At 41.5% G+C, this 14,541-nt stretch overlaps 1 protein-coding gene across 1 annotated transcript; it reads left to right on the plus strand.

Annotated features, from left to right (window-relative positions):
- Positions 1–484: 484 nt before the first annotated feature.
- Positions 485–2,179, plus strand: CETN1 (centrin 1). Its single transcript, XM_010354896.1, has one exon. The coding sequence runs from the start codon at positions 541–543 to the stop codon at positions 1,057–1,059; it is 519 nt and encodes a 172-aa protein (XP_010353198.1). The 5' UTR covers positions 485–540; the 3' UTR covers positions 1,060–2,179.
- Positions 2,180–14,541: the final 12,362 nt, after the last annotated feature.

The raw sequence follows: 14,541 nt of genomic DNA on the forward strand, positions 1-14,541 counted from the left end.
GACCAGCCTGGGCAACATGGTGAGATTTTGTCTCTACAAAAAAAAAAAAAAAAGATTTTTTAAATTTAGCAGGGTGTGGTGGCATGCCCTGTAGTCTCAGCTACTATGGAGGCTGAGGTGGGAGGATCACTTGATCCTGGAAGGTGGAGGCTGCAGTAAGCCGAGTGGCACCAGTGCACTCCTGTCAAGAGAGAGAGAGAGACAGAGGCTCTAAATAAACCTATAAAACTATAAAACTGGGGTCTTATGGATGCTAGCAAATATCTTGGAAAGAACTGCCAGCGCCAGTCAATTACGGAAGACCACTGTGGCTACAGGCTGTTCTCCAGCTCAGGTGTCAACTCGTGGAAACCGGGTAATACCGAGGGAATTGCGGATTGTCCCGTAAACAGGATCTCGCAGATATGGGGGCGTAGGAAGAGGCTCCTCACCGACTTGGGGGTTGGCGGTGAACGACGGGTGGCCGCGCGCCGCGCCAGCTGGGGGCGCCCGAGCGCGAGCGTGGGGCGGCGCCGTTGGGATCACAGCCGAGGCGGGAGAATGGCTTCCAGCTTCAAGAAGCCCAGCGCCGCCCCCACCAGCCAGAAGAGAAAGGTGGCGCCTAAGCCGGAGCTCACTGAAGATCAGAAGCAAGAAGTTCGGGAAGCGTTTGACCTCTTTGACGCGGACGGAAGCGGGACCATCGACGTGAAGGAGCTGAAGGTGGCCATGAGAGCTCTGGGCTTCGAACCCAGGAAGGAAGAGATGAAGAAGATGATCTCCGAGGTGGACAAGGAAGGCACGGGGAAGATCAGCTTCAATGACTTCCTGGCCGTGATGACTCAGAAGATGTCCGAGAAGGACGCCAAAGAAGAAATCCTGAAGGCCTTCAGGCTCTTTGATGACGATGAGACCGGGAAGATCTCGTTCAAAAACCTGAAGCGAGTGGCCAACGAGCTGGGGGAAAACCTCACGGATGAGGAGCTGCAGGAGATGATCGACGAAGCTGATCGGGACGGGGACGGCGAAGTGAATGAGGAGGAGTTCCTTCGGATCATGAAGAAGACCAACCTTTACTGAAGTCGGTTCAGAAGCTAAAGTGACTCTGGGTTCCCCGCTTCCATTTTGTGAAACCTTAGAGGACAGCGGCTGCCTGTCCCTTCTTCACCCCCTCACCCCCATAATTTGTCTAGATCTATTTCCATATCTCTAGTTCAATTATAGAATTTGAAAGATGCTTGTAATGTGAGTTTTGGTTTTTAATTCTCAAGAGCCAACCTGGAGTACACAAGGTTAAACAAAAGGGCCCTGAAGTTTGAGTGCACCCTCCATTTGCCCTGTGCTGAACTTGCAGAGACATCCGTTGAGCTGGAGGCAGGACAGCTTCTGGGACACACAAAAATGTGGTTCCCTTTGTCACTTCTTTGGTGGTCTTAAATTATCTTGCTTCATATATCATTCCTTAAATTCCAGTCATTGTTCCAGCATAATGAGATGGAATCTGCCAGTAGATTTGCCTAGCCTGTCCACTTAGCTGAATACCAGTTTGAAGGAAAACAGAGAGGCCACTTACAAACTTACTGAGCTCAGGACAGATAATCTTATAAAAAATAGGCTTGCTTGGGTGGTAGTACGTTGTGCAATTTAGACTATTCACTGGCTTCATACGTGCAAATGATTCTTCGTTTGTGTGTAAATTGTCCACCGATTCTTCGTTTGTGTGTAAATTGTCCACCGTGTGTTTATCTAGGGCTAGTATGTATACCTGGGCTACAGAATAAAAATCTAATACTGGCCCAAGCAAAGCATAATTTGCTTAAGAGGTTATGCTAACAAATGATTTTGAGTAAATATTTACAAATGTAGGATCTTAGTTTAGGAAATTGTAGGGAATACCTTAATATAACATTTTAAGCTACTTACAGTCCTTGGAAATATCAACAAATATCTTAGTTACCAGACCATTATAACCTTAGTCATCTTATTACTGCTTGATTATAAGACATTTTCTCCCCGCCAGTCCTTAGAACATCTTGGTTCTTGGTACTTGACTTATAGCCCCTCTGACATATAGTTGATGTTAGAGTGTCTGGCATTTAAGTAGTGCTCTATTTTACAAATCCCAGTAAACTGTTCCACTGTGGCTTGTTTATGTGTTAATACTGCTTGTTTTCTGTTATAAATTCTTTCTTGCTTTGGAGTAAGTAAGGTATCTATCGTTTTGAATATCTACAAATCTGAAGTTAAAGAAAATTTTTAAAATGTAATTGTGGGAAAATAAATAGATCTGCTGAGATGGAGGCTTTGACTAGTGTTTTAATAATAGGCAACAAAACAAAGAGGCAGGATATTTTGGTCACAACTAAACCTAAATTAAATCCTCATACAAAGCCCCATTAAGATAAATGCTCAAATTCTGGGAACATTTCACTTGCTTTGCCAGCAATTTTACCCTTCAGAGGGTGTGGATCTAATCAGGGGAACAAACTACCCTGGACTTAATTCTCATTAACAGGGACTAATTTGTCAAAGCGGCAGTACTAGCTGAAGTGATGGGTATGGAAGCATTCACTGTGAGGATTTTGCTGAGGTGCCTGGCACAGGGCAGGGGAACTCACCTAGGCTGCAAGATGCTAATGGTTCAGGTTCAAAGTCTTAGTGTGGACTCAGGTGCAGTCAGGATGGGAACAGGTGCAACTTGGGCCAACATCAGTATGAAGGGCCTGATCTGAGGGCGGGGGGAGGAGAGGGTATTCTGGGAAGCCTGAGTTCCTGGTATCCTGTTGACCAGAGTCTTGGCCCAAGGATCAATGTATGAATTAAAGTAGAAATACCAGAAACAAAGAAAGTTGGCAGAAACTAGGAGAAGCAGAGTCTCAGCCAACTGGACTGGGCTCAGTCTTGGCTACTGGCCCAGCAGATGATAGAAGAGAAAACCAGGAACCCAGGCTGAAGCCCAGCGGTCGGGCTGGCCACACACCATGCATGGCCTTACAGGGGTGGCCTGAGGGCATGGTCCATTCCAAACAAGGAAAAGGGGCTCCAGAATATTTCTGAATCCCACTCACTGCCAGGGAAGAACCTCTCAATTCACTGAATAGTGCATTCTCCTGACTCTCAATAGGCTCATACTCTAGAGAATATGGGGACAAGGGGAGGAGGGTCTACTGGAACAAACTTAAAGTGGCATTTAAATTTTAAGATAAGTTAATCATACATTGGCTGGGCCAGCCATGTCTCTTAGTCTTTACAAAAGTAGAACACAAAATTCAATGGAAATCTGCAGACAACTATTTGCAGATGAGGAAACACGGCTATAAAGATTGGGAAGAACTGGCCAGGTGCAGTGGCTCACGCCTGTAATCCCAGCACTGTGGGAGGTCAAGGCAGGTGGATCACTTGAGATCAGGATTTGGAGACCAGCCCGGGCAACATTGTAAAGCCCTGTCTCTACTCAAATTACAAAAATTAGTACTCCAGCCTGGTTGACAGAGCAAGACTCTTTCAAAAAAAAAAAAAGAGAGGAGAGAGAGAGAGAGAGAGAGAGAGAGAGAGAGAGAGAGAGAGAGAGAGAGAGAGAGAGAGAGAGGAGAGAGAGAGAGAGAGAGAGAGAGAGAGAGAGAGAGAGAGAGAGAGAGAGAGAGAGAGAGAGAGACTGGTCCCAAGGCATTCCAAATTGGAATGAGGAATTTGGGCCTTTAAAACTTCTCATTGACTGTCAGTCACTGGGCATGAGCAGTCCCCAGGAAGCGGGGATGACCTTGAGCAAGGTGGACGTCTTCAGTCAAGGGCAATCACTGGTTAGTTCCACTGTTTTTTTTTTTTGTTTTTTTTTTTTTTTTGAGACAGAGTTTCACTCTGTCTCAGGCTGGAGTGTAGTGGCATGATCTCGAATCACTGCAACCTCCGCCTCCCAGGTTCAAGCAATTCTCCTGCCTCAGCCTCCCGAGTAGCTGGGACTACAGGCACCTGCCACCATGCCCAGCTAATTTTTGTATTTTTAGTAGAGACTAGGTTTTACCACATTGGCCGGAATGGTCTTAAACCTTCTTAACTTTTGAAGGATAATTTCACGGGAAGAATTCTAGTTTAGTGTATTTTTCTTTTAATACTTTAAATATTTCACTCCACTTTCTTCTTGCTTATGTGGTTTCTGAAGAGAATGATGTAATTCTTATTCTTGTTTCTGCGCAGATAAGGTGGTTTCATACCTCTGGTTTCTTTCAAGAATTTCTCTTTGTGTTTGATTTCCTACAGTTTGAATATGATATAATTATGTGTAGTTTTGGGGCTATTTATCCTGTCTGATGTAGTCTGAGCTTCCTAGGTCTGTGGTATGGTGTCTTGTCATTGATTTGGGAAAATTCTAGTCATTATTACTTCAAATATTTCTTCTGTTCCTTTGTGTTTTTTAAACTTGCACCAACTTTTTAATTGATACATGATATTTTACATATTTTTGGGGTATATGTGATACTTCATTACCTGCACAGAATGTGTAATGATCAAGTCAAGGTGTTTGGGCTATTACCTTGAGTATGTGTCGTTTGTATGTGTTGGGAGCTTTCCAAGTCCTCTGTTATCTGTTATAATAATTTTGAATTATACAATGCCTTGTTGTTAACTAGTCATCCTGCTCTGCTCTCAAACACTACGATTTATTCCTTCTATCTAACTGGGTGTTTTACCCATTAACCAACCTCTCTTCATCCCCTCTACCCACACACCTTTCCCAGCCTTGGGTATCTATCATTCTACTCTCTACCTCCATGAGATCAGCATTTGTAACTCCCACACATGAGTGAGAACATGTGGTATTTGTTTTGCTCTGTCTAGATTATTTCATTTAAGATAATGACCTTTTGTTCCATCCAGGTCACTGCAAATAACAAGATTTCATTGTTTATTCTTTTTATGGCCAAATAGTGTTCCACTGTTTATATAGAACACATTTTCTTTATCCATGTGTGCATTGATGAACACTGAGGTTGATCCATATCTTGGCTATTGTGAATAGTGCTGCAATAAACATGGGGGTGCAGGTATCCTTTTAATATACTGATTTCTTTTCCTTTGGATAAATACCCAGTAGTAGGATTGCTGGATCATGTGGTAGATGTATTTTTAGTTTTTAAAGAAACCTCCATACTCTTCCATCATGGCTGTATTAATTTACATTCCCATCAACAGTATATGAGTTCCCCTTTTTTTCTGCATCCTCACCAGCATCTATTATTTTTGTCTTTTTAACAATGGCCTTTCTAACAGGGGTAAGATGATATCTCATTGTGGTTTTGATTTGCATTTCCCTGATGATTAGTGATGTCAAGCATTTTTCCATATGCCCATTGGCCATTTGTATGTCTTCTTTTGATGAAGTCTGCTTGTGTCCTTTGCCCACTGTTTGTACTCCTTTCTTTTTTCCTTCTCCCTTTGGTATTCCCCTCACACATATGTCAGACTTTTTGTAATTGTCCCACAAGTCTTGCATTTTCTGTTCTTTTTCATTCTTTCTTCTCTTTGTGTTTCAGTCTTGGAAGTTTCTATTGATATTCAAGCTCACTGATTCTTCCTCTGACTCTGTTCAGTCTGTTAATAAGCCCTTCAAAGGCTTTCTCCCTCCCCTCCCCTCCCCTCCCCTCCCCTCTCTCTCTCTCTCTCTCTCTCTGTCTCTCTCTCTCTCTCTCTCTCTCTCTCTCTCTCTCTCTCTCTCTCTCTCTCTCTCCTCTCTCTCTCTCTCTCTCTCTCTTTCGAAACGAGTTCTCACTATGCTGCTCAGGCTGGCCTAGAACCCTTGGGCTCAAGTGATCCTCTCAGCTCAGCCTTCCAAGTAGGTGGTACAAATGCACCATTCTATCATACCCAGCAATTCTTCATTTCTGTTACAGTGGTTTTTATTTCTAGCATTTTCTTTTGATTCTTTCCTAGAGTTTCCATCTCTCTGCTTACATACACATTTGTTCTCTCATATTGTCCACTTTTTCCATTAGAGCCTTCAGCATATTAATTATAGTTATTTTCAATTCTAACCTGATAATTCCAAAATCTCGGTCATATCTGAGTCTGTTTCTATGCTTGGTTTGTCTCCTTAGACTCTGTTTTTTCCTTTTAGGATGTTCCTTATCTTTTTTTGTTGAAAACCAGACATGATGTATCAGATAAAAGTAATTGAGGTAAACAGGCCTTTAATATGAGGTTTTATGTTTATCTGGCTTGGAGTTAGGCTGTGTTTACTGTTTAACATAGCTTTGGTGTCAGAGGCTAAAATTTCCTCTGGTGCCCTTGTTTTTGTCTCTCCTGTTATGTTTGGGTTTCTCTAGAGTCTCCGTGAATATGGTGTGAGGCTTATGGTTCTTTACCTGTAACCCCTCTTATTATACAGGAGCCCTGCTGATGTGGTGGTAAGGTGGGAGGATGGGAGTAAGTATTCAGCAGTCCTGTGATCAGGTCTCAGTCTTTTAATAAGCCTGAGTATTCCCCTTTCCCTTTCCCCATGTTAGAGTGGCCTGCAGTTGGGGGTATCCATTATCCCAGGTTGGTAGGCTTTGGTAAAACCACAGTCTATCAAGCTGTGGTAAAATAGTTTCCCTGCGGTCTGGCTTTGTTAAGGAGAACAGAGGGCTCTGTGGGTATTTCAAAATTGCTACTTTTCCTCTCTCCCTGTTGGAAGCACAAGGGAATTTCTCTTGATCTTCACCCTGAGAGTCTGGGGGGGTTCCTGCAGGTAAAACTCAGGCAAGTATGAGGGCCTGCACACAAAGCGTCTGCTGGAGTTTGTTCCATAGCCCCAGTTCTCTAATGAATCTAAGAAGAGTTGTTGATTTTCAATTTGTCCAACTTAATTCTTGTTTTGAAGACAGAAGTGATGACTTCCAAGCTCTTTATATGTTGAACCCAAACCTATATTATTTTCAATTAGCAATTGCATATAGCAACTGTACACTGCATTTATAGAAATATAACTGATGTTTGCCTGTGTATCTTTTTTCCTATCATGTTACTGAATTCACTTCTTAGTTCTAGGAGTTTTTTAAATACATCCCTTAGAATATTCTATATACATAATCATGTCATCTGCACATAAGGACAGTTTTGTTTCTTTTTCTAGTCTGTATTTCTTATTCCCTTTTCTTGCCTTATTGCACTGGCTAGAACTTCCAGCACTATATTAAAATAAGAGTGGTAAAAGTGAACATTCTTTCTTTGTTGCTGATCTTGGGGGGAAAGTATTCAGTCTTTCAGCGCTGAGCATAATGTTAGCTGTAGGTGTTTTAAATCTTTATCTAGTTGAGGAAGTTACCTTTTATTCCAATTTTTCTGAGAGTTTATATCATAAATTTTGTCAAATTTTTTGCATGGATCGATATGATTATGTGATTTTCTTCTTTAGTTACTGTAGTGGGTTACATTGATTTATTTCTATTATTGAACCAGCCTGCGTTCCTGGAATAAACCCCGTTTGGTCATGATGTGTAATTATTTTTTTTTATATATTGCTGAATTCTATTTGCTGATATTTTGTTAAGGATTTTTGCATCTATGTTCATGAGGGATCTGGGCTGGTAGGTTTTATTTCCCCCTGCAATGTCTTTGTCTGGTTTTGATATTAAGGTAATTTTTTTTTTTTTTTGAGTCTCACTGTCACCCTGGCTGGAGGGCAGTGGTGCGCTCTTGGCTCACTGCAACCTCCACCTCCTGGGTTCAAGCAATTCTCCTGCCTCAGGCTCCCCAGTAGCTGGGATTATAGGTGCACACCACTACACCTGGCTAATTTGGTATTAAGGTAATATTATCATCATAAAATGAACTGGGAAGTGTGCCCTCTTATTTATTTATTTATTTATTTTTCTGAGACAGTCTTCTTGTTGCCCAGGCTGGAGTACCGTGGTACAATCATGGCTCACTGCAGCCTCAAACTGCTGGGCTCAGGTGATCCTCCTGCCTCAGCCTTCCCAGTACAGGGGCAGGCTACCACTTCTGGCCAATTTTTAAATTTTTCCTTTGTAGAGAGGGGTCTCACTCTGTTGCCCAGAGGACCTCAAGCAATTCACCTACCTCGGCCCCTCTTCTTATATTTTATGGAAGAATTATGGGAGTTAATTCTTCTTTAGTTTCGTTAGAATTCTTCAGTGAAACTGTATGGACTTGAAGATTTGTTTTTTTTTTTTCTTTTTTCTTTTTTTTTTTTTTTTTTAAGATGGAGTTTCCCTCTTGTCCCCTAAGCTGGAGTGCAGTGGTGTGACCTCTGCTCACTACAACCTCTGCCTCCCGCGTTCAAGTGATTCCCCTGCCTCACTCAGCCTCTGGAGGAGTTGGGATTACAGGCACCTGCCACTACGCCTGGCTAATTTTTTGTGTTTTTAGTAGAGATGGGGTTTCACCATGTTGGCCAGGCTGGTCTCGAACTTCTGATCTCAGGTGATCCACCCACCTTGGCCTCCCAAAGTGTTGGGATTACAGGTGTGAGCCACCGCACCTGGCTGAAGATTTCTTTTTGGGGAGTTTTAAATTATACAATCAGTTTGCTTAATAGGTATAAACTATTCAAGTTATCTATTTTATACTGGGTGAGTTGCAATAGTTTGTGGTTTATGGGTTTATATGGTCCATTTCATCTGAGGTATAAAATTTATTTGTGTAGTATTGTTGCTAGTATTCCCTTGTTATTTTTTTATGTTCACATGGTATATGGTGATGGTCCTGGTTTAATTCCTAATATTAGTAACTATCTCACTCTCTTCTCTCTCTCTCTCTCTCTCTCTGGTAAGTCTTTCTAGAGGTTTGTCAATTTTGTTGACTTTTTTCCCCTTAAAGAATCAGCTCTTTGTTTCATGGATTTTCTGCTTTTGTGTTTTCAACTTCATTGATTTCTGCTGTTTGTTATTTCTCTCCTTCTGTTGGTTGTGGGTTTGTTTCGCTTTTCTTTTTCTATATATTTGATGTGAAATCTTACATTATTCATTTTGGACTTTTCCTCTTTTTTGATGTATGCATTTAGTATTCTAAATTTACTTCTTAGTGCTGCATACTGTTTGAACTATGTCTGACAAATATTGTTTTTAAATCTTTATTCAGTTCAATGTATTTTTAAAATTTCCTTCTATGCCTCTTCTTTTTTTTTTTTTTTTTTTTTTTTGAGGCGGAGTCTTGCTCTGTTGCCCAGGCTGGAGTGCAGTGGCCAGATCTCAGCTCACTGCAAGCTCCGCCTCCCAGGTTCCCGCCATTCTCCTGCCTCAGCCTCCCAAGTAGCTGGAACTACAGGCGCCAGCCACCTTGCCCGGCTAGTTTTTTGTATTTTTAGTAGAGACGGGGTTTCACTGTGTTCGCCAGGATGGTCTCGATCTCCTGACCTTGTGATCCGCCCGTCTCGGCCTCCCAAAGTGCTGGGATTACAGGCTTGAGCCACCGCACCCGGCCTATGCCTCTTCTTTGACTTGTTATTTAGAATTGTGTTGTTTAGTTTCCAAGTATTTACATTTTCCTGTTATCTTTCTGCATTGATTCTGTCGTAGTCAGAGTGCATGCTCTGTACAGTTTCAGTTCTTTCAAATTTATTGAGCTTTGTTTAATGGATCTGGATACAGTTTATCTTGGCATATATATATATACACACACACACACACACATACACAAACACACACACATGTATATATGTGGCACTTGAAAAGAAAGTGTATCTGCTGTTTAGTGGAATGTTTGGAGTGTTCTGTAAGTGATGATTAGATACTGTTGGTTGATGATGTTGTTGAGTTTTCCGATAACCCTACTGAGTTAAGTCTATTTAGTCTGTCAGTTATTCAGAGAGAGAGGTGTTGAACTCTGGAATTTGAATTGTGGATTTGTCCATTTCTTCTTTCAGTTGTGTTAGTTTTTTCTTCACATATTTTACAATTCTGTTGTTTGGTGCATACACATTTAGGATTACTATAACTTCTTGGTGGATTGACCCTTTTACATTATATAATGTCTTTTTCTGTCCCTGGTCATTGTAGTTGCTCTGAAGTCTGTGTTTTCTCAATATAAATAGGCAACTCTGCTTTCTTTTGATTAATGTTTACATGATACATCTTTTTGTATTCTTTTACTTTCAACTTACTTATTGTTATAGTTGAAGTGAGTTTCTTGTAGACAGCATATAGTAGGTTATGTGTATCCATATATACACATATATATATAATTTTTTTTTTTTTGAGATAGAGTTTCACTCTGTCACTCAGGCTGGAGTGCAGTGGTGCGATCTTGGCTCACTACCACCTCTGCCTCCTGGGTTCAAGCGATTCTTGTGCCACAGCCTCCCCAGTAGCTGGGATTACAGGCACACGCCACCAAGCCCAGCTAATTTTTGTATTTTTAGTAGAAACAGGGTTTAACCATCATGGCCAGGCTGGTGTTGAACTCCTGATCTCAAGTGATCCACCCACCTTGGCCTCCCGAAGTGCTGGTATTACAGGTGTGAGCCACTGTGCCCGGCTTAATATTTTTAATCCACTCAATCTTTGTCTTCTACTGGTGTAGAAGCATTTAATGTAAATGTTGATATGTAAGAGCTTGAATCTGTTATGCTTTTGCTTTCTCTATGTTATCTCAATTTTTAATTTGTCTTTCTTTTTTCTTTTTCATATTTGCTAATGAACACTGTGAGTCATTCCATTTTGATTTACTTATAGTGTTTTTTAGTGTGTCTCTTTGCATAGCTTTTTAAGGGGTTACTTTAAGTATTTCATTATTTATTCATAACTTATCACAGTATATTGGTATCATTATTTTACCAGTTCAAGTAAAGTATAGAAATGTTCCTCTCTTTACATTCCTTTACCTCATTTATAATATAGTTGTCTTAGGTATTTCTTGTACATACATTTTAAACCAGATGAGTGTTATTTTTGCTTTAGCTATCAAATAATTCCAAAAACTCAAGAAGAAAAGGAAAGCTCTTACTGTATTGACCCAAATTTTGATTTACCATGTTGTTTCTTACCTCTTTATGCCCCATAGGTCCTTCTTCTATCGTTTTCTTTTTATTTAGAGAACTTCCTAGCCGTTCTATTGGAGTAGATCTCCTAGTGACAAATTCTCTTAGCTTTCTTCCCTCTGTGAATGTCTTTTTTTTTTTTTTTTTTTTTTTTTGAGACGGAGTCTCGCTCTGTCACCCAGGCTGGAGTGCAGTGGCCGGATCTCAGCTCACTGCAAGCTCCGCCTCCCAGGTTTACCCCATTCTCCTGCCTCAGCCTCCCGAGTAGCCGGGACTACAGGCGTCAGCCACCTCGCCCGGCTAATTTTTCTGTATTTTTTAGTAGAGACGGGGTTTCACCGTGTTAGCCAGGATGGTCTCGATCTCCTGACCTCGTGATCTGCCCGTCTCGGCCTCCCAAAGTGCTAGGATTACAGGCTTGAGCCACCGTGCCCGGCCATGTGAATGTCTTTATTCTCCTCTTTGTTCCTGGAGGACATTTTCACTGGATATAGGATTCTTGGCTACCGGTTCTTTTCTCTTGGCACCTTTGTAAGTGTGCAGTCTGCTGTCAAAATAAAAATTAAAATAAAATAAAAATGAATGTGCTCCTTGGCTACATTCATGAAAGTGTAATTCACTGAATGAGGAGGGACACCCATGTCTATAATATGGAGGCCCATGCTCACCTCTGGATAGTACATCTGGAGAGAAATTGGGGAAATCAAAGTCTGTTGAGACCAGCAAGATAAATAGGGTGAAAAGATACAAAACCGTGTCCAAAGAGAAATGGTTTAAAGGAACTAAGGCTGTTTCTCCTGAAAAGAAAATAGTTGGAGACATCTGACCTCCAAAGAAACAGGACTTTTTCTTTGGGGCTCCAAGGGGTTTCTATGAGAGAATGATAAGGGAGAGATACTTCAGCTTAGTCTCAGGAAGCCTTTTCAACAACCAAACCTGCCCAAAGATGGACTGCCCTGCCTAAGGATTGTGTTCTGACATTAAGGGTATGGAGGTATGGGTTAGATGAATATTTTACCAAAATGCAACAGATATTTCAGGCTATTGACATTGTAATGTCATACCAGGCAACTCCACTTTAATATGAGTCTCTATGATGTAAAATGAAATGGGATGTGTTTTGACAGAGAGTTGCAGATTTCATTTTGATGTTAGCAACCACACAAAATTACTTTTCCTACATAAGAACATGTTATTACTCTAGTTGATGATGGCTACTTATAGGAAATGTGTCTGCTTTGTTAGGAATCTTGCCTAATATATCTATAATTACAGATGGTATTATAAAGTGACATATATGATTTTAACATTAGCACTTAAAATAGCACTTATTCTGTACCACGCACTGTCTAGGAGCTTCTACATATTCCGTTATTATCTTTATTTTACAAGACAGGGAACTAAGGCATGGAGAGATTGAGTAATTTGTGCGATGTTACATACCTAGTAAGTGGTAAAGGAAATATTGGAACCCATTCTGGCTCCATAATCCAGGCTCAAAGCCAATATACTATCCACCACCCTAACTCTTCATTTAGTTTAACCAACTTGTCAGGAATGATTCAAAAATTATTTTACCCTTATTTATCTGTAAATTAAGGGGATAATTGCCCAGTCCAATAAATGTGTCCCCTTCAAAGGTCACATACATAACCAATGGTGCTACTGGGCTCAGAACATTTTTGGAACTACGATTTTGGTGACAACCAAAGAAAGCCTCCAGTACATTCTTCTGAACATTCTCCAGAGGCAAATCTTCCTCCATGGAGACTGGGCTTCATTTTTTGAATTAGCCTGAAGTTGTTTGTAGTCAAATCTGATGAAAAGAGCGGCTGGGGAAGCTGGCTGTTTTCATTTGTGGTTTAAAACAGTAAATGCCACCTAAATGAGGAGGCTACTTTCTTAGAATGGTTTGTAAACTGGCTTTGAAGGTACTTCTAAAAAAAAAAAGCACAAGAAAGACGGTGACTGGCAACAGCATCACTGGAATAAGTCTCTAATCATCAAGGCAACCCACACTCATTTGGATGTGTGCATCTGGTATGTTATTATTTTTAAAGTTATGTGCCACAAAGATTCATGCTTTGCTATATAAAAGAACTGTTGTTACATTTATAAAGACATAAAAAGGGGAAAAGAGAAGGTACCAAATGGAAGATTCTTAGGCATTAAGTGCTCAGACAGCATAGATCTTCATTAGGTGACATCAGGGAGAAAAGACACAGACTTTGCCATCTCAGGCAGAAGTAACAAAGTCATCAGCCTCCTAGGAAGACAGACCTGGGTTTGAACCTCTGCACAGTCATTTCCTAGCTGGTCTGGGGTAAAATTACTTCCTCAAGCCTCAGTGTCTTTATCTGTAAAATAAGGGGAATCATATTACCTTGTCAGGACGTTTTCAGAATTAAAAATAATTTAGCCAGGCGCGGTGGCTCACGCCTGTAATCCCAGCACTTTGGGAGGCCGAGGTGGGCGGATCACGAGGTCAGGAGATCAAGACCATTCTGGCTAACACGGTGAAACCCCGTCTCTACTACAAAATACAAAAAACTAGCCGGGCAAGGTGGCGAGCGCCTGTAATCCCAGCTACTCTGGAGCCTGAGGCAGGAGAATGGCGTGAACCTGGGAGGCGGAGCTTGCAGTGAGCTGAGATCTGGCCACTGCACTCCAGCCTGGGTGACAGAGCGAGACTCCATCTCAAAAAAAATAAATAAAATAAAATTTAAAAAAATAATAATTTAAAGAGATCCAACACAAGTAGGCCAATCAAGGGAAGATGTTAAAAATAACAACGGGTAAAACGTACTCCCAAAAGGTAAAGTGGATACATAAATGCATCTTTCTCACACATAGAGTACAATAACCTCAGAAAAATATTGCCTAGAGTAAACATGCCTACAGAGCCAACATTCACGATCCAGGAATATGGAGAGGATGTTTGGGATATGGGGGGTGTGAAATTTTACAATTGTATGACCCTTTAACAAGGGTAGACTTGCAAGTTGCACTGGCTTTCCTGCCCTCTGGTTACCTGTTCCAGCATCCAGAATTTGTGAACCTGGGGCCCAAGGACAGAATCTGGCATGGGCAGGCCGGCTTGGTGGCTGTCTCAGGGCTGCTGCAGCTGTGTCAGTATCCCCACAAGGAGGCTGACATCCAGCCAAGATCCTCGCATTAAGCCCAGCAGTCAGGCAGGGGAGCAACTGCTTATAGGCATCTTTGACTCGGCACATAAACACCCACTACTTCCCCCCGCCCCCCGCTTTATCTGCCCGGAGCGATGTTCTCTTTCTAATGTGTACAACGCATTGTACCTATGACTCGTGGTCCTGCCACAGCAATGCTTTTTTTTTTCCTTGCGTGTTTTCTTTTTTTTTTTTTTTTAACCGGGTTAGGTTGCCAAGTTTGAAAAATCAGGAATTTCACATTAGCATCCGTATTTCTGGCTTCTTTTGAAAAACTGAATGTTCTTTCCACAGTGAGCCCATATTCCTTCCTGACAACCATCGCCGTTCAGCTGGAGTGGAGAGGCCTCTGCTTGCTTCAGGCCCAGACTCGCAGGTCCTCTGCAGGCCACGTCCACCGGTGTC

Source organism: Rhinopithecus roxellana, chromosome 21, assembly GCF_007565055.1.
Source record: "Rhinopithecus roxellana isolate Shanxi Qingling chromosome 21, ASM756505v1, whole genome shotgun sequence".
In the NCBI taxonomy this organism is placed as follows: domain Eukaryota; kingdom Metazoa; phylum Chordata; class Mammalia; order Primates; family Cercopithecidae; genus Rhinopithecus; species Rhinopithecus roxellana.

Coding starts and splice junctions, on each gene's coding strand:
- CETN1 (XM_010354896.1), top strand. CDS start 541: ATGGCTTCCAGCTTCAAGAAGCCCAGCGCCGCCCCCACCAGCCAGAAG.